The sequence below is a fragment of the Xenopus laevis genome, chromosome 3L (genome assembly GCF_017654675.1).
Source record: "Xenopus laevis strain J_2021 chromosome 3L, Xenopus_laevis_v10.1, whole genome shotgun sequence".
Taxonomy (NCBI): domain Eukaryota; kingdom Metazoa; phylum Chordata; class Amphibia; order Anura; family Pipidae; genus Xenopus; species Xenopus laevis.
In genome coordinates, this window is record NC_054375.1 from 58,895,096 (window position 1) to 58,911,098 (window position 16,003).

Sequence of the window (16,003 nt, forward strand, 5' to 3'; positions counted from 1 at the left end):
AAATGTGTTAGATAAAACGCTCGTGGTAACAGATGGAGCTTGGCACTGAAGCACTCGCTGTGGCATTTCAGGTCAGGATCAAATCTGAAAGAGTTTTTGGTAAACTAGGACATATAAGAGTGTCCTATTGGCTGTTAACAGACCTCTAGGCTACTGTCTAGGCAAACCCATATCTTATCCACCAACAAAAGGATCTGTTGTCTGAAAACCTGTTATCCAGAAAGCTCTGAATTACGAAAGGTCTGTCTCCCGTAGACTCCATTTTATCCAAATTTCTTAAAATTTTTTTCTTTTTTTTCATTAATAATAAAACAGTAAACAGTAAAACTTAATCCAAAGTAAAATATAATTAATCCCTTTTTGAAGCAAAACTAGCCTAATGGGTTTATTTAATGTCTGCATGATTTTCTAGTAGACATAAAGGAGAAGTAAAGCCCTTATTAAAAAAAAACCCACCCCCTACCCTACATAAACCCCCCTCTGTCCATCCCCCCCGGCCTAGCTCCTACCCCGGGCAAATGCCCTTAACTCTTTACTTAGCCCTTGGTGCAGATTCTGTCCAGCGGAGTTCACAGCAGCCATCAGCTTCTTCTTCGGTAATTCGGCAATTTGACAATTTCCGTGTCGCATGCGCAGTTGGCAATAACCCAAAGACTGCTCCAACTGTGCATGCGCCGATACAGCACTTACTTCCCGAAGAAGACCGAAGAGAAGAAGATGGCTGCGGTGAAAGCCGCTGGACAGAATCTGCATTGAGAGGTAAGTAAAAAGTTAGGGGCATTTGCCTGGGGTAGCAGCTAGGCTAAGGGGGAGGAGGGAAGGGGGGTCTAGGTAGAGTAGGAGGGTAGGGTTTTTTTTTAATGAGGGGTTTACTTCTCCTTTAAGGAATGAAGATCCAAAATCCAGAAAATCATAGGTCCTGAGCATTCTGGATAACAGGTCCCATACCTGTACAGGTCTTTAATTATAATTCACTTTATGTTACTAACACAGGGCTACTTCAGGTGCTTAAAGGAATACATTTTTTTGTATCCCAAAGCTACAAAGCACTCTGAAGACTTAGAATTAAATTGTCTGATGAGCCCCAATGTCATTGCTTGTCAGATTATTGTAGCCTGGTAAATTATCTCTACGCTTTAAGCTCCTGAAGTAGCCCCCCTGTGTATTGCTGGCGGTAAAACATATTCAATGTGTAACTGCCAGAGAATGAAGGTGAAGGCAATTTCCGGTGTTTACCTGAATCATATGTTTTACCACTGGCGATTTATATTGTTGAGATTTGACGCTGGCGCATAGCACAGATTTCCCGCAGAGTACAGATCTCTTTGTGTGCCATCACCCTAATGGCTAGTCATTACCAAGCCGCAATGTATCAAGTTAAGAAATGTTACTTTGTCTCACAAAATAGTGTAATATAAGAGCAAAATTTGTTATTTCTGTTTCATAATGAAACCTAAATTTCCTGAAATAAATGAGATTAATTGCCTCTGCATGCTAAGTTATTTTTATACTGTACTCAATTACTGTAATGAGGATTGTGCTCCAATCACATTTATTGTTTGGAAAAAGTGTTTCAAATATGACTTAATATTGGTATTTGAGTTCATATGGATGCTATAATTAATTTAAATCTACAAACAAAGCATTCATTATTTTACAAAAAGTGTATAAAATTACATTCTGTCGTTTTAAAAAATCTCTAAATATCATTCTTTATTTTTGCAATAAAGTTTTGTGCTTTTAAAGTGCCAAGAGTATGAAGTAATCTCCGTTTCTATTAATCTTGTTTCAATGGGTCTGACAGCTTTAATGGGGAAAGCTGATAAACATCAGTCTGTGAGGATGGGAGGGGACATTAATGTAAATAATGTTTTCCTGAATGGCTGCAATAAAAACATGGCTGCTAAATGTTCTTACTCCTTCATAAGAAAACAAATATATCATGCCTTTCCATTCATGATGATACATTCCATGCCATTAAAGGAATTTGTCCTTTATAGGCAGCATAAGTTGTAATTTTAGCCAAATCTACCCGTAGAATATATGGGCCAGAATAAAAATCCAGGAACAAGCACAGAAATATTTCTTTTGGAAATTGTCAATTTTTCCCACTGCTGACTGACAAGACACACTTCTCAAGACTTAACAGTAACTTCCTGTGAGCTAGCCAGGGTGAGCTGATAAGAAAGAGGAATTTAGGCCAATTAAAGGCAATCTTAGGCTGGGAATAGGATTTTGGGATAGGCTGTTGTGATGTAGCCAGACTTTTATTTGTTCTAAATATATGTTTTCAAGTTGCGTTCATCAGACACAGTAAGAACTTGACTATGAGCCCTGTCAAAGTTGCTTTAGTTAGCTGGTTTAAGGTGACTGTGCATACATGTACATATGCTAATTCAATAAAGTAAACTAATCGCACCTTCATTTGTCATCAATAGTGAAGGGCACATTTTAGCTGTTTCGCTTTGCTGAAAATTTGCCAAAATGCATTGAAAAAATGACAAAAGAAAACCAGTATATAGTAGGGATGCACTGAATCCAGGATTTGGTTTGGGATTCGGCCAGGATTCGGATTTGGGCGAATACTTGTGCCTGACCAAACTGAATCCGAATCCTAATTTGCATATGTAAATTAGGGGCAGGTAGGGAAAATCACGTGACTTTTCGTCACAAAAGAAGAATTGTTTCCACTTTTTCCTTTCCTGCCCCTAATTTGGATATGCAAATTAAGATTCGGATTTGGTTCGGTATTTGGCCGATTCTTTCACCAAGGATTTGGGGATTCAGCCGAATCCCAAATAGTGAATACAGTGCATCCCTAGTATATAGAGTATATTATGATAGCTTACCACTGTGTACGGTGGGCCCGGGTGCACACGCCCCAGACCTTCAGCAGAGGGAGCAAACACCAGGAGACATCATAAAAGGCTGGCACAAGCCGAACCACACCAGGTAGAAAATTAGGATTCAGATGTAAAAAATTTACATTTTATTTTCCATAACTAAAAGCAAAGGCCTGACACGTTTCGTACTAGGAACGAAACGCGTCAGGCCTTTGCTTTTAATTATGGAAAATAAAATGTAAATTTTTAACTTTTATCATCTGACTCCTGCTTTTGTACCTGGTGTGGTTCAGCTTGTGCCAGCCTTTTTTGATGTCTCATGGAAAATGCATTGAAGTCTATGGGGTACACCATTTTTTGCCGCGCGAGGTGGTACGACAACATTTTTCAGCAAGTTTCACTGTGAAAATGATGCCCATAGACTCCAATAGGTGAAAAAATTTCTCACATCAAAAAAATGTTGTTGCCCATAGACTTCAATGCATTTTGTCAAGTTTTCGTCATTTTACTAATTTTCCCATTACTAGTCATCAGTAATATATATTTAGCAAAACTGTGCAATCACTCGGACATACGTGGTCCCTTAAAACTATTCATCTGCAACCTTGGGTTCTATCATATCAACGATAATCAACTAAAATATATGCAGATAACCCTATTCAAACAGTGTATATAGTCAGTGGCCAACCTAGAGATGCGCGGGCCTGTGTTGTGAGCCAATCAGTGTGCTTGTGAGGCTAATTTATTGCATCATGTGAATGATTATGGCGGTGATGTTTCTTAGGCCAAGTAGGAGTCAACTAAATGACACCTTTGTTTAATTGTCAGTAAATACATTAAAATCTGAATACAGTAGATTTTAATATCTAAAATATTATAATAATCTACTGGGGTTTCCATAGCTGATGGAGCACATTGTCTGTTTTATACAGTAACTGTTATCAACTGCTCTATATCAAGGACACACAACTAATAAGCAAATATGCCTAGTCAGACACATCTAACAGACGTTAATGCAGAAGAAGTAGTATTGCATGATGGTAGATGGGTCAGCTTCTCCACTGGGATACAAACACCAGCTAGCTAACTGCATTTAATATTAAATATTTATTTCAGTGGGAATATTTGATTGCTAAGTAAATTACTGGGTCTTCTCTTCCAGTTCTCCACTATTTACAACATTCCATAAATTGCTTGGAATGTTTATGATCAAACTGTTATTACAATTTCAAGCGCACATTTCCAACTTGCAGGACATTAATATGATTTAGGAGAAATCGCTTTGGTGAACTGAAAGATGACTCTAATCATCTTCTTGTTGCAGATTGCTGACTTTGGTCTTTCAAACCTTTATCAAAAAGATAAATTTCTGCAAACGTTCTGTGGTAGTCCTCTTTATGCTTCTCCGGAAATCGTAAACGGGAGACCGTATCGAGGTCCTGAGGTATGTTGATGTCTCGAATAAAGCTCTTTCATAAAATTTTAAATTTGTAATTATTTATGTGGTGTGTTCCTCAGGAGAATGAACGTAATATTGTAGTGTTGTGTAGCTCTAATAACAATTTGTATCCCTTAAAGTATCAGCAGCACAAAAAATTAGTTATACATTTGAACTGAAATACCCAGTAAATATTTATGAAGGCATACTTGTTACACTGCCTACAGCTTTATGATACCTATGTTGCCAAACTGTAGCCCACCAATTTTTGCTCCCTTACCTTCTAGGTTTTGATTCCTATGCTCAGCCTCAGAATGGTTAGCCCAAGGGCCTCTCAGAGGGAAAACTTACCAGTTTAGTCAAAAAGAGAAAGATTGGCTACTACTCTTAATCCATTTTGTGGTCCACTCTAGAGAAGTGACATCCATCTTGCAAATCCCAACAGCAATTGGTTTTCTTTCATTCTCTAAGAATTATATTTGGCGTTATTCTAAGAATTATATTTGGCATGGTTAAGGGAATCTGAATCCAGTCCTGTGTTCTTTATGTTAATATGTATCTCCTTGTCATGTGCTCTAGTCATATTCACAGCATCATTCTTTTATCTTAGGTTGACAGCTGGGCTCTTGGAGTACTTCTATACACTCTAGTTTATGGAACAATGCCCTTTGATGGTTTTGATCACAAAAACCTAATCAGACAAATAAGCAGTGGAGAATACCACGAGCCAACACAACCATCAGGTAGCAGTATGATCCGAAACCACATGCTGAGACAGGCTGAAGTTCAAACATGTGACTGGTTTATTGACTAAGCTTGTTGCACGTGAACCTATGAACTGACACTACACCCTAGCCAATATGCAAGTTTGAATCTGCCAGTGTTCTTAGCAGTTTTTTTTCATGAGTAGATCATTTTTCTGTCTTACCTTACCTTCATTGTGGGGGATGTGAAAAATAGAAAACAATCTCAAGCTGTTCATACTGTCGGTATGTTATATGTTTTCCTCAAGTACTTTCATTATTTCATAAAGGGGTTGGTCGGTGACCCATCTAACCCTCTGTTAGATGGGTCACCGACTAAAAAAACTATTGGCCTGTTAGGCTACAATTCTATTGGGACTTTTTATTACTTGTGTTTCTATTCCGGCCCTCTCATATTTCAGACTCTTATTCAAGCTAATGTTTGGTTTTAGGGTAAATGCACCCTAGTATTGGCATTGTGTGTTATATATATATATATATATATATTAATGAAATAATTTTTATTCACAGATGCTCGTGGGCTGATCAGGTGGATGCTCATGGTTAACCCTGAGCGTCGAGCAACAATTGAGGATATTGCAAACCACTGGTGGGTTAACTGGAGCTATAAAAGTAGTGTATGTGACTGTGATGTTTTAAGAGACTCTGAATCTCCACTGCTTGCGAGGTTTATCGATTGGCATAACCGTTCTACCAGCAGGCAGCTCGAGGCTGAAAACAAAAGCAAGTGCCTTTCAAAACCATCTGAAATTTCATTAGAACGGCAAAGATCTTTAAAGAAATCCAAGAAAGAAAATGGCGTTGCACAGTCTTTGCAAGATGGCGGCGATGAAACATCATCGTTGACAATATCAAAGAGACCCAAAGGAATATTAAAGAAAAGAAATAGTGATTATCGTTCACATAGTGCTGGCTATATTGAAGGTGTGGTTAGTCCGGTTTTGTCCCCAGCACACAACATCAATGATGAAAAAGGGCACATAGATACATCTCCCAACAGCACACAAGACCTTGAAGTTCCAATTATATGTGATACCAAACAAGACACAGCAATGCCAAAAAAGGGCATTTTAAAAAAGACGCCACAAAGAGAGTCTGGCTATTACTCTTCTCCTGAACGAAGTGAGTCATCTGAACTGTTGGACAATGATGGAGAAGAAAGTATCAGTCCTTCACATGTTGTCAGTGAGTCAAAGAGAACTGTTTCTCATAGCCTTTCATATAGAAGAAAAGGCATCTTAAAGCATAATAGCAAATATTCCAGCAACTGCACCGATTCTCCAGTGGCTGGTCTTACAGGATCTTCACTGGAATCTATGAAAGAAGGGGTTATGCCTGGAGAAGGGCTAACTCGAAGCTACAGTCGTCCATCCAGCATCATTAGTGATGACAGCATTCTTTCAAATGACTCCTATGATTTGCTTGATTTAAAAGGTGGAAGATCAAACAAGCAGAGAATACGCAGTTGCGTTTCTGCTGAAAATATCCTGTATCTGCAGGATTTTGATGGACTTCAGAAAATCAATCGTCCACAAAACTTGAAACGCTTCCGCAACCGTTTTGCAGACAATAGCTTTTCTTTGCTTACTGATATGGATGATGTGACTCAGGTTTATAAAAAAGCTTTGGAGATCTGTAACAATCTCACTTAAAGTTATTCATTTTAGCTTAAGATACCTTTATGGTGAACACAGGTACTTTGCTGACAGTGGTTGTGAAGAGTAAAAATGTTTCTTATATCTGGCATTCAGTTATAAAATGAGCCAAGTCAGCACATTGAATTTTACCTTTCTTAAATCCTTTTCTATAGAAGTTAAGTCATGTTGTTTACAATTGTATGTGTACAGTATTTTCTAGAATTACTCTACAGTTTTGCTTTGCACTTGTCACTGTTGCACAGGATCTGTTAGACTTCGCACACTCACTTCAATCCTGACAGTGCAATCATTTGAAGGCTTTTGTTTATGGCTTTTATTAATTACTAGACATTAAGCCCGTTAAATTAACGGGCGCTAGAACGGGCCGCCAGAGACGGTCCATGGGGCACATGCGCAGTAGCGCAATCCCACGGACACAGGGACTGGACGCAGAGACACTTCAACTTTATTTTATAGGATACAGTGCAGTTTCCAGTATCCTTCTGTTCCTCTTCTATTGAATACATTTTCTTAAAGGAGAAGGTTGCCAACTTAGTGGATTTTGAGTCAAGTAAGCATTAGTCTAAGTATACCACCAAGATGTTGCCTTGTTTGATTATCTGGTCAGGGATTGTTCTGATATCAGTTGTGCTGGAAAGAAAATCCCACCAGGATCAAGTTATTTAAAAGGGTTTTTAACAGAAAGATTTATCCTTATAGGGCCCACAACATGGATCTTCTCTGAATCCTTCTATATATACCGGCACTACTTAAACACGCAGTAAGGGTTTTTGATTGCAATTTATTAGTCATCAATCCTATATACTTTTTCTTTCTACTTACTGCAGTTACCATCTTTTAATAGTCAAAGTGCAAGATACTCAAGACAGTGGGGGTATATGTAGAAATATGCAAAGCCTCTTTTACCAATATGATTTAGTAGTCACAGAAAAAGTCCATTCAGTAAGAAGGAAATTCACTTACATAAAGATAATTTTTTTTAAGTATAAAATTATATTTATTGTTTTAATAATTATTTTTATTATTTTAATTAATCGTGTAGCACCTTAATTTAGGCATTTATAAATACTGACTGCAGTATATTTCAGTGATAGGAATTCATCTGTAGTTCATTCATTTTAGTGCTATTGTTTTAATCATTTTAATTCTCTGGATAAAATGGTCTTATACCTGGAATTAGGTAATTTGTTATTCAATAGACATCCAAATCTATTAAAGGAAGCAGCTCTTTTAAAATGTATTCTTACACCGATAACAGTGATTTAGCCATTCACTCTTGATCAGATCAATATAGTTATAGTGACCATTGTCATTCAGTCATGACAAAACCATGTGCAGCCCCCCACCAAATTAATGAAGTAGGCAGGCACTTTCCACATCTGGGTCAGCCAACTACCTCATGACACTATCATAAAGGTCCTTGACTCAAGTGGTGGGGCAGGTTCTAACAGCCCTGGTCAAATTATATTCATTCAGTGATATGAGTTCTTAAACAAAATACATTATATATTGGTCAACTTTATCTTACCCTGTGCCAAGATTAGATTGCTTAGACCTCAGTTTCTTCTCAAGAGAAGAGATTGAATAGTTATTGTTTTCATAGACTGAAAATACAAATGCAAAGGGCTAAGTCCAAGGGGCCTTGGGCCTATATCCAAAAATACATTGTTCCCTGCTTGACTGAATGTCTTAGTTGAGACATACTATGGAAGGCTCTACACAGGGTAAATGCAGTAACTCATTAACATTTTCTGTTAATTTATGAGAACGTTATCTGGCCCAAGTGTCAGGGCATAGATACACATGCATTTTACCCCATGGTAATGGCACAGTTTTTAAAAAAGCAGACCACTGCCTAAATACGGTAGCCTAGTGTTCCACTGACTAAGTTTGTAACCGCTTAGTGTTTTTAAAAAACCCCGGCGTGAACCATACTGTAAAAACGCATGTGTGTCCAATGCCCTTAGATTATTGCGCATGTAGACAATCTTTGACCACTCTGCCTTATATCATGTGACTTAATATATGCGACAAGTGAGAAAAACAAATACCTTTTCATTTAGGTCCCCAATCGCATTTTTAGACTCTAAAAATGTGAAAGTATGGAGATATAATGTATAATAATATAGGAGAGTGATATATACGAATATATCGTTTTATTTTATTTTTTGCTTGTTTTATTTATATTTTTCCTTGTGTTTTAATAATTTCTTTATGAATTTAGAGCATGTTTGTTAAACATATTTTAAGAGAGGCAAACTGCTCTGTTGCGTTTCCCAAACTATTTTTTACCTAGATTCCTTTACAACTGATGTCATTTGTAATTTTAGTATGTTGTTACGTTTTTTACTTCACTGTCAGCAAATACTATCTCAAATAATTAGTGATGGGTGAGAAATTTGCGAAACTTTTTCTGTCTCAGCGAATTTTCTCGCCGCTGAATCTTCTCAACAGTTTTGCAAAACAATTTGCAAGTGGCGAAATGCTGAAATCCGCCGCAGATCCATCCAGTACAAAATGGTTCTCGAGTTAAGTTGGTTTTTAGAATGTTAGCTGAAATGGTTATGGCAAGTAGAAAAAGTAAAGAGTCTCAATGTGATTTGAAAGTTCTTGGTATTGAAGGAAATCTGATAAGTGTATATTTTTTTTGGAATGCAAAAATATTGCAATGAAATATACCATTGCCCATCACAATGGTATAGCAAAGTGTATGGGAAAAGTTTCTAGAATGTTGTAGAAAGGAAAAGTAGGTGGTTTTGTTAAAACTCTGAAGAACAGTAGAAAATAGCTTTTATTTTTACCATAAAGGTATTTCAGGGGTCAACTGGACTGTTTGAATGAATACAAGTGTTCATAGGCTACATTGGGAGATAGGCCTGGGCAAACAAATAAGGATTGGTGTATTCTTTTACATCTCAAGTGGCATTTTTTTTTCTTTGTGACCAAAATGAAAACAACCATTTTACAGAAGATAGGCTCATATGAATTTAGCTTAAGGTTAAGTCAGTCATAATGAGTTTTATTGTAGAACTGCTTTAAAAAAATCGGCTCATTGATTTGCTGAATTTCGCTTATGCTATTTTCTAAATGCAAATCATTATGTATTAAATATCAGGCAGAATGGCAGAGTTTTAATATCTTATATGGCTGCTAGACACTGGATCTCATTGAGTCCTTCTATATGAGTCAAATTAAGACTAGGTCAATACTTGTTTAAGTAGACACATTAATGCTAACAAAAATGAAAATATTCCTATTTTCACTTACAAGTCAACTCTTTTTAAAATTTGTAAGAGCAGCCATATTGCCATGTGCCGTATGCATATAATAATGTATTTAGCCACTTATTACATTTTTTTGCGTGTATTTTCTATCATTATTTATCATGTTGGAAAATGTTATTTGTTGGTTGTTTTTTTTTTTTTAATATTCTTTACCTATTCTTGGTATTTTTAAAATCAGTCAGCAGAGACTGAACATTATACTTTATTTTAGGATTCAATACACTGTTATGACTGACAGCTTAAAGAGAAGTATATAGCAATGATGCATCTGTATTTACATTATTATAGCAGCGCCTACACTGCTCCCTTCTTCTCCCAAAGAAAACTGACTCTAAATACATATCAATTCTAGTACAGAAAAAAAAAAAATATATGACTATGACTATGAAGATTTTCATTTATCCAGATCATGGTATATCTAGTAAAGGTAATTCTAAAACAACTGGATTTACTGAGTAATCATTGAAGACGTTTCACTACTCATCACTTTATTTTCCAAAGCATTGCTATTGTTCCCTTTTTAAAATAGCACTGTCAGACCTTTCCTGTGCATTGGTCTTTTAACCAGAAAACGACATGTTTGTGGGTTGGAATGTAAAATTTCAATGCAAAGCTAAGACGCCTATGGAACTTTTAGGCTGGCTGTAGGCTATAAAAATTCTTTGGAGAGATACTTCCTACCTGTGGCCTTCCATCTTAACAGCCCTGTCTTAGAAGATTACAATGTACATTATTTATGTCCAACACTTTGGAGAAATCTCTGTTGGAAAGACCATGTTTATTTTGAATGTATCTCAATCATTTTGCTTTAAAAGTGAAAAGGGGATGTTGCATGTTACCAAAGAAAACAGTATTTAGTGCAGACTATGTTTGCCCAGGTCATACTTTTTGTTTGAACAAAAGATATTTTAAAGAAGAAAATAATTATGTGAATGAATAATTGACTGTTTATTGCCAACTGGAAACATTATATAGGGATTTACTGGCATGTTCTCATTTGTAGAAAAGAAACTTGACTGCACATTGTTATTAGTATTGTGATTTTATTTAATATTATTTGTAATGCTATGGTGTTTTTTTTTATTTGTCTATGCCTTTTTTATTTATTGTTCTAAATTCAGTTTTAAAAGGTATAATATATTTGTTGTAATTTAATCAGTGCAACATTTCTTGAAGCTCCTGCCAAAAGTTTATCGATGATCGGTGTGTTTGGGCTCCATTAATTATTCTCATGTAGAAGTGAGAAGCTCTTGACAAGCACCGAAAATGTGTTTTTTTTAATTGTTTTTTTTATTAAATAAAATTCTGTGATTACAGTCATTATATGTATTGCTGTTATTTTTTTTGCTAGTGGAGGGGAGGTAGTGATAATGATGTTTTCTCACTAACATAATGAATTTGCAGTTAAACACAGTGTTTACATCAGTCCCCAGCCCATTGGAGCTTACCATCACATTCACACTAGGGTCATCCCTGTTTTGGAAGTGATCATTCCAAAGTACTCTTATGCATTATGAGATTGTACTCGATATGCAGATTCTGAAAATGTGGAAGCATCACAAGCCAACTCTGTTGACCCACTAGGGCCATTCTTTTTTTATTCAGCAGTAGTGTTATCGTATAGTTATTAAAGCCATACATTGATGCAATGCTCAAGTTACAAATATATAAAGAAAACAACAACATAGCAATATAGTTACAATGTTATCTAAAAGAGTTGACATTCCAGCAGGAACAAGATGTAAAGGTATGGTGAGGAAGAACCAGTCTTCAGGGCTACTGTATATGAAAAAACAAAAACCCTAACATATCCCATGGCTCCCATGTCTCTAGATAGAGGGAAATTTTATTATGGATTTTGGCGATGCCTTATTCAAACTTCTGATTGGCTTCTACCCACCGCCTGATTTCAACCAGAGTGGGTATAGTGTTAGATTTCCAATGAGACTCTATTGATATTCTGGTGGCCGTTAGGATCTGGTTTATCAGAGCTTGACTGGTTTTACTCACTCTGGGGAATGGTCTGCCCATCAGAAAAGTGCACATGTCCAAAGCAACTGGGGCCCGTAATATCCTGCTCAATAAATCGGCAATTTCAGACTATAATGGAGTAATAGCCGGGCAGGACCAAAATATATGTGAAAGGGTACCAACTTCCCCACAATTCCTCCAGCACAATGGAGAGTGGTCATGAAACAGTTTATGACGTTTGCACTAGGGCCATTCTAATCCACTTAGAGACACAATGAACACCTGAAGCAATACATCTTTTTGCCAGGCACAAGCAGGAGAGAGTGTTACTGACAGAAACAAGGCAGATAGAGTGATGACATGCAAGTTCCTTACTGGATATATAAGGCTGAATTTGCACCAAATTACACCACCCTAGACCACTCCAGTGTGCTTCCTCCCTTCCTCCTCATGGTACTAGTAGAAATGACTAACAGACTTGTTAATTCTTCCAACACGCTAGTTCACCTGCCTACAGTAACAAGTTCTTTAACTTCTCCTTTAGCCCTCATAGTATATAATGTGTTTACAAGAAACCAAGTGCATGTTTGGTGATGTGTTTAGGTGCATGTCCAGTCTGAAACCGCAAAACATACAGTAGAACTATACAAGAATTACATCAGCAGGAACCATCATAGTCTATACAGGAATACAGGATGAACACTGGTCCCTTTTCAGGTAACAACAGAGGCCTCTTCCACCATCTTGCATACATAATGGAGCCTGTTGGGTAATATGTCACATATACAGTACATTGCAGACATAGTCCAGTGGAAGTAGAAAAATTACAGAGAACAAATACCATATTCATAGACATATGCTCTTACAATGAAATAATAAGCATTTCATTAAATTGATCAGACTCTGGTATTCCCAGGGAAAGATATAAAAAGTTAATATAGGGTCATCTCAACCTAGAAAACTACAACAGCCCATTTATAACTAAGCACTAATTCTTGAATGTAACTGCACTTTGTATTTATTGTATTGACCCCTGTTTATTCAATTAATGTGCTGTTCTGCTGTACAGAGCTACATGCACTAGTAGCACTATATGAATAAAAATATACACACACAACAACCAAAGGCAGTCAGATTCAATAAGGCTGAGAGATACTACAAACCAATGCATAACAATGCACTACAAGCACTGCATGGTTAAAGCAGCAATAACCTCAGTATTTTCAGTTTGTGCACCTAAATAGATATATACAGGTATAGGAACTGTTATTCAGAATACTCAGGACCTGGGGATTTTCTGGACAGAAGATGTTTTCTAGAGAGGAGCTGCTGCTACAAAAGATGCAGCCATTGGTGTACCAAAAGCACTGATGCAAGATTTGTATTTTTGAAAGGCTCCAAAACCAATGTTTTTCCCATGGATGGAGCCATCCAAGATTTAACCAAAGAAAAGTCCAATTAATTTCTCTGTCACAGGCAAGGTCACACAAAAATATCATAGTAAACATTGAAAGCCAAAATAGTACAGTAAAAACCAACCATTAAAATCCAATAAAACACAATTAGAGAATGAGCTATTTATTATAGTCATAACATAATATAACATAACATATTTATGGAACTGCAATGCATGCTAAGCTAAGCCAAGCTAAAGGTAGCAAATGGTTTGACATTGTTTTAGATAATACAGTTTAGGAATGGTGATCTAGGTGGCGGGGAGTTCAAACTTCTAAGTCAGCACCACAGTGCTGGGGTAAATGGGGAGGGCTGTAAAGAAGAGAATGGAAGATTGGGGGAGATACATATACTTGTATAAGGCAAGTAAAATTGCCTTCGCTCAAATAGTATGTTAATTGTAATAATTTTTTGTTCTTAAATAAGATCTTTGGGATGTATTCTCACAAAATGCTAGGAGTAATTCATTAGGATAAATAATTGCCCCCATTATCACTGGACTAGTTTACAGTGGCACCATATACTTTATAAAGTAGTGAGCCAGTTTCTCCACACTTTCTCCAGATCTGAACTGGGTGAATAGATTTATGTATCTGGAGTCCAGTACCATCTATACTGGATAGGGATGCACCGAATCAACTATTTTTGATTCGACCGAACCCTGAATTCTTTGCGAAAGATACAGCTGAATACCAAACTGAATCCGAATCCTTATTTGCGCATGCAAATTAGGGATGGGAAGGGGAAAATATTTCTTACTTCATTGTTTTGTGAAAAAAAGTCAAGAGATTTCCCTTCCACCCCTAATTTGCATATTCAAAGTAGGATTCAGTTCGGCTGGGCAGAAGGATTCGTCCGAATCCTGCTGAAAAAGCCCGGATCCTAGCTGAATCCTGAACCGAATCCTGGATTCGGTGTGCATCCCTAATACTGGATTTTCAGCATATGTTTAACCAGTTGTCATATTTAGAAGTTTGTTGGGGTATTTTTCCTTTTTCAGTTGTGCTGGAGCGTTACTTTGTGTTCTGAGATCAGCAGGTTCTATATTAAGCTTACTGCTTTATTAGCTCCAGGAGGGTCTTCAAATTTGCTAAATATTGCCTGATCCTCACATACAGTAGGTATAGAATTGAATATATTTTTTTTACAGATGTTTCATTAAAAAAGTTGTGTCAATGAATTTAGCCCATTGATTTCTCCAGGTTTCTAGGTTCAAATCTATTACCGTCATGGCTACCGAACGCCATGGTGTATGGTAGGTGCTGGAAAAGACATGTTTTGGTTAATTTTAATAGATTCCCAGATTTTTAATGACATCTTTTAAATACAGTATGTAACATATTTGAACTGAACGTTCTTTAAAAGCAAACTCTGTGTCATAAGAACAGTTTAATTGAATATTTAAAAATATAATAATGACATTTTTGGATTGTAATGTGAACAGATGTGCCTTAATTGTTAACATACTGTACCTCTATGCCCTTTAATTATGAATTTTAGCTTGCATGCTTTCACCTCAATGTGAGCCATTAAATATTACTTTCCCTTCTTTTTGATCTTGCTTTCTTCAAAGAATTATAAGTCTGAGGATTTTGAGAGGTTATAAAACCATTCAGTTTTACGACCAGAAATAGTTTTTTTTTTTTATGCTGTAGAATGATTTACACTTTATATGAGTAATTTTGGAATCCAAAAATCCAGTGAAAATAAAACATTCTATCAATCATTTTAATGTTGTAAACTAGGTGTGTATTCCATTCTTGAAATAAGTAAGTCCTTTAGTTTGATCACTGTGTAAATCAAAAGAAGCTGACCGCACAGAGGGGAAGCAGGTTATCCACTAACGGGCCTATAGTTTAGAGGCTTAGAACAGGATTCCTTTATGAAAAGTGGCACCACATTAGATATTAAGGTGGCCACATCGATATGCCACTAACGGGAAGGCTATATTGGGGGTAATCTGAACGATGAGAGAGCAATGGGCTCCGGCAGGATCGGTCGGGACAAAATCAAACCTTGTCCGATCGACCAAACGACCGATCTCCGCCAGTACGAAAAATGTCGGGACTCTCCACACATGGTAGAAAAATCGTACAAATCCTCGATTCGTACAATAGGATCTTTGCATCTATGGCCACGTTTAGTCAGTCTCTGCATCTCAAGGAATCCTGAAAAATTAAGTAGAGATTTTTCAATCAATCAGTATTGCACCTTTCTTTCATATCTGTTGCCTCAATAAATAACTGCAAATTCTTAGTAAATCTAAGAGAAGCAACAATAAAGGCACATAAGTTGTTAGTATCTTTACTATTTGGGGTTTCCTTTGTATTACCACTCATGTAGCTTAGAAGGATTTTAAGATTATTTATTTCTGATTATTTGTAGCCTATTTTAATATATATTCTTAAGTTTGTTAGTGAAAGGGAAACCAATGAGCCATTACTAGATAGAATGAAGGGAAGATGCTATGTCTGGGTGCTCAAGGACCACAAGGGACTATTTATTGAACAGTCTGTAGTTACACGGAAGAGTATGAAGGAGGTTAGTTATCCACTGTTGAGTATTCCATCTTCTTAGTATTATGGGCAAA

At 36.7% G+C, this 16,003-nt stretch overlaps 1 protein-coding gene across 1 annotated transcript in view; it reads left to right on the forward strand.

Annotated features, from left to right (window-relative positions):
* The window catches only part of nuak1.L (NUAK family kinase 1 L homeolog), a 50,653-nt gene extending 39,346 nt beyond the window's left edge, over positions 1-11,307 (forward strand). Inside the window, exons 5-7 of the mRNA XM_018252364.2 lie at positions 4,168-4,287; positions 4,892-5,024; positions 5,556-11,307. Coding sequence (XP_018107853.1) covers positions 4,168-4,287; positions 4,892-5,024; positions 5,556-6,697 — 1,395 coding nt within the window. The 3' untranslated portion in view covers positions 6,698-11,307. The remainder of the gene's footprint in view (positions 1-4,167; positions 4,288-4,891; positions 5,025-5,555) is intronic.
* The last annotated feature ends 4,696 nt before the right edge of the window (positions 11,308-16,003 follow it).